The sequence below is a fragment of the Corvus brachyrhynchos genome, unplaced genomic scaffold, assembly GCF_000691975.1.
Source record: "Corvus brachyrhynchos isolate BGI_N302 unplaced genomic scaffold, ASM69197v1 scaffold450, whole genome shotgun sequence".
NCBI classification, from domain to species: domain Eukaryota; kingdom Metazoa; phylum Chordata; class Aves; order Passeriformes; family Corvidae; genus Corvus; species Corvus brachyrhynchos.
In genome coordinates, this window is record NW_008235749.1 from 191,332 (window position 1) to 196,015 (window position 4,684).

The 4,684-nt window shown below is 42.0% G+C and overlaps 1 protein-coding gene across 8 annotated transcripts in view; it reads right to left on the bottom strand.

Moving 5' to 3' along the window:
* Window positions 1-4,684, bottom strand: part of DGKD (diacylglycerol kinase delta) — a 57,963-nt gene that overhangs the window by 22,276 nt on the left and 31,003 nt on the right. For all 8 annotated transcript variants that reach the window (XM_017726004.1, XM_008644384.2, XM_017725983.1 and 5 more), the window contains 5 exons: window positions 4,345-4,477; window positions 3,697-3,803; window positions 3,055-3,180; window positions 1,901-2,003; window positions 1,217-1,379 (listed from right to left, as the gene is read on the bottom strand). In XM_017726004.1, coding sequence (XP_017581493.1) covers window positions 1,217-1,379; window positions 1,901-2,003; window positions 3,055-3,180; window positions 3,697-3,803; window positions 4,345-4,477 — 632 coding nt within the window. The remainder of the gene's footprint in view (window positions 1-1,216; window positions 1,380-1,900; window positions 2,004-3,054; window positions 3,181-3,696; window positions 3,804-4,344; window positions 4,478-4,684) is intronic.

Consider the following 4,684-nt stretch of genomic DNA (forward strand, 5'->3'; position numbering starts at 1 on the left):
AGGGGAGCAACGAAAGTACTCAATTTTACAAGTCTTTAGTAAATTATTTTTCAGCCAAACACATCCCCTGGACAGAATACTGCAGTTTTAAATGCCAGTGTTTTGCAATACGCTATGGCAAAGAACCACAACAGTTCTCAGGACCCAATGATCACTCATCCAGGGATGGACACTCCCAGATTTAGCCCCCTGCATCTACACATCTAGTCAAAGACTTACTCAATTTTACAAGTCTTTAGTAAATTATTTTTCAGCCAAACACATCCCCTGGACAGAATACTGCAGTTTTAAATGCCAGTGTTTTGCAATACGCTATGGCAAAGAACCACAACAGTTCTCAGGACCCAATGATCACTCATCCAGGGATGGACACTCCCAGATTTAGCCCCCTGCATCTACACATCTAGTCAAAGACTTGGAGTCATAGTTAGGAAAAGATGAGAGAAATTCACCTTGTATGGGCTCTTATTATAAGGAGCACCAATTAATGACAGAAGTTACTCAAATCTGAAAAACATTTGGAAGCGGGCAAACTAAAGACGAAACTTTTTTTTTAAGCGAGAGTTGCAGAAATACACAAAAATTTATTTCACAGCACTCACTTTTTTTTAATATCCACAGATATTCTAGCATAATCTGGTTAAAAGTCTGAAATGTAACTTAGATCCTAGGGCAGAACCAACTTTACCAAATGCACTCATAAAAGATCTTTCCACAACATCACCACAAAGTCTTTGAGGGATGGAAGCTTCACAGACTTCTCAGGTAAGTTATTTCTCAATACATCTCATCTTGACAATATTAATTTGCTATCTATGACATCCATCTGTTCACTTGAGTTAACTGAAGTTAACTCTTCTTAGCAGTACATCAGGATGTCGGTTACAAGACTGTTTGCTGACAAGTTTTCTTATGGATTCAAGCTTTCCACGCTTTGTCTTCTTCCAGGGGAGTGTTTCTGGAATTTCCCCAAAACGCCTCAAGCTGTCCTGCTATTACTGATGAATAGATACAATAACCTTTTTGACAACGTTTTTGGTTTTAGCTAATCAATAACACTACACAGAGAGAGGAAAACCCATAAAAACCTCATGTGTTCAGTTTTCTCTGAGGAACGGGTTCCCTGTTACATTTGAGGATGAGCTTAATCAAATAAATCCCTTGTACTTTTCAGGTATTTACAAGGAATTTCTGTTTCCATAGAATATCTGCCTACCCAAGGTGAGGTCCTCCATTCATGAGGTCAAAGACCTGGGCTGGATTCAGCAGCTGCTTGAATCTTCGTAGAAATTTTACGCCTTGGTTGTCTCCGCTTTTTGAGTTGACAAAGACCAACAAAGGGCTTGTGCAAGAAGGGGGACAAGTAGCTTTCCAGAAACCTGTTGGGGCAAAGGGAAGTGAGAGGGAGCAAAAGCCAAGAGATGTGAAGCTTCCCATGGGGATGAAAAGAGAGAAAAAACAACAGCCCACACCCCAGCCCAGCTATGAACAACTAGTACTTTCCTTGTGCTTATGGCACTCACTGGGTGAATGCCAAATGTGCACAGCCCTGAATCCAGCATGAACCACACCTCATGCTGCTAAATGTCACACTTCTTTCCTAGCAGTATTCCAAAATTTTCAGCTTCTCCAACCTTCCCAGAGCGCTTCTGCAATATAGTCACTGTCAATAAATAACCAGCTGCAGCTTGGCAAACACTGACATTACAGGGTGATAAACTGAACGCAAAAGCAAAGCAATCACAGTTCACTGCCATACTCAGCAACGGCTTCCAGTGGGGAGTTTCAGCAACAGCAAAAGCAGAATTTTCAGCTGGCAAAACATGGCATTAGTAGTGCCAGCCGAAGCCACTGAGACCGAGAGGAAGAGAAAGAAGTGCTACTTACTAGCAGTACTTACCATCTGAATCAATGCTGTTAAGGGCAGTAGGAGGAATGACAGACACTTTACAGAGCCCAAGAGGGCACTTGCTTGACAACAACTCTTTACATGCTGTGTGTACCTGGAAACACCACCAAGAAAGAGTAATTCAGACTCTTTTGGACACTGTGGTATAACTCCTAAAGCCACCCAAAAGAAGTTGTAAGAGGAAGAAAGGCAGAGGGGCTGAAATCACCAAAAAATGTCAATTGATAAATTTATTGATAAAGTTATTTTAAGAATGATCTAATCAGAGCCTTCTACTAAATCTCTTCTTTCCATTAGTATGTACTTTCCTGCCATTTGAATTTATGAGACCAGCACTTTGGCTGCTGAAAGAACCAGATAACAGATTCTGTGGCTTTAGGAGCCTTCAGGCATTCTGCTTTCAAAATCCCAGCCTCAGCTGAGAGATCTGAAATAGCAACTAAAGAAAAAGCTGGGAACTCAAGAGAACAAGAAAGCAAAAAACAAAGCAAGAAGACATGAGGGACTTAAGAGGTAAGAGAAGACGAGATTAATGAAGCCACCCAAAAAAGGAAATACAAAGTAGAGCAGGGCTTTTCTGGTACATAAAGACCGCAAGATAGAGGGTTTCCTTGGCATTTGAGGCCCCCATTCTAAAAACATTTTGTGATACTTCTCTTACTAGTATTATAGACAACTGGAAACATAGCAAGATCTGCATCACTTCAGTGGTTAGGCAAGAGCAATCTATTGCAATGGAAAGGAAATTGCTATTATTAAAATAAAGGAGTATTCTTTATAGTTTGTTGCACCTTTTCAACCTGTAGAAATAACAAATTAACGGCTCCTTAAAATCCAACATATGCCATGTCTGAAGCATTGATTCATGTCTACTGTAGTTAGATCCTTCTATGAAAGCTCACTCAAAATAAAATGAGCTTGGCTAGAAGCTGGATACTTTTTTCAGGCCTTGCTTTTATGTATCACAGCAACACTACTGAGCACAAATTAAATTTCTATTTCTTGCAGAACAATAAAGTCCTCCACGGCAAACACAGAGAGCTTGGTTAGAGATTTTATTCTAAGCAAATGTCATTAAAGGAACATACCACAGAGCTGATCAAAACCTGTCCTTTTACTGCAATGATCACACTTATTCAACTCACCATGGCTTTGCACCACAGGCAGCGCCAGTCTTGCAAACGCAGGACACTGCCACAGGTTTTATCACACACAGTGCATTTGGCACTCACGGGCAGGTTTCCTTCCAGCCACTGATGTGGCATTGAGATCTGCAAAAGGTACAGAGGGACAGAAGCTTAAAGGAGGCACCGTGGCTCTGAGACACACAGAGAAGCAACTCTTTATATGCGCTATTTGAGGACAGCAAAGGCAATTTCTAGAAGACACCTGAGGACCAGTTCTGGCACTTTACATCATGCTCAAGCACCAAGAGTCCAGGTGACTCACCCCAGGCTACCCAGAAACACTGAGTTACATCAGATATTCCAATATGCTAAGGTGCTGTTCCAAACACTCATTTCTTTTTCTTTTGCCAAAACTCAGACCAGGTTCCCCATGCCTCCAATTATTTAATCTCAACTCCCCCAGTACATAGCAGTTTATTCCTACTAAGGAGTCCTTGCTACCCTGATTGGACTTTTCACACAGAATCTCATGCTCTGACAGTAGAAATCTTTTCCGTGTAAAGGCAGAATCTGCTATTTATGAAGTGAAAAAAAGCTACAGAACACAAGACAGTGCTTCCAGATCAAGGTAAGGCTGGAAGAGTTCAGACTAACACCTACCCCATCTTCATCCTCAATGATATCCTTCCCAATAGAGGCCAGAGTTGTCCACTTGCAGTTGTTGGTTGCCCGCACAGCACAGCGCTTGTGGGCTTTAAACTTGCACACTAGGGAGGAAGAGAAGAATGTATTAATGCTGCCTTAGGAAGTCTGATGTGGCAGTGTGTATTTGGCTCCAGAAGAAAGCACGGGCACACTCTATCCTTTTTAGCACCACCAAAATGATCAGCTGTAATAGTTCTGATCTAGCTATTAATTCTTGCCTTGTCACTTTTGCCAGTTGCTTGTACAAAGCTTAGTTATTACCTTGTTAAATTTAACACGATTGACACTCCTCCACCCTTTTACACAGAGTAGGTGTCACCTCATTCATGTTAGAAGCATGAGCTGTGCATGGCCAGGCATTTCTGCTAAGCCAAAGCTGAGAAAGAATAATCTCCCGGCACTCAAACACTTAACAAGGATGTTCTTACAAATACAATTATTCTCGTGAACAGGAGTCTTCTTATGAATATTCTCTCAGATACCTCAGAAGCGTGTATCTGCTCACATGACTTTAGTAAGAGATGGCAGTATTTGGGTATATGGGCAAAACCAAAAGTAAAATAAGGCTGTCCCTCCCCAGGCAGGGGACGAGGGCACGCTTACCTTCACAGGACAGCCCATGTGATGTGACCCCGGACAAGGCCTCCCGACACACGTTGCAGTACGTTGGCCGGGCATGGGAGCAGGCGTACCAGTTATGCATCCCTGAGAAATGGTCCATGCTGTACTGGGTAGACTGATGATATAAATGTATTACAGCAAGGTCTAAAGTATAGCAACGAGACTTTTTTTCTCTGAAGACTTGCATGAAGCAGTCAGAAAAGGCAGAAACAGAACACTTTTTTACTAGGAAAGAGTAGGCCACATGCAGTTTATACACATTAGCTGCAACTCAAGAAGGTCTCTAAGGCGAAAGAGACTTCCTGAGGAAGCCACAGCTTCA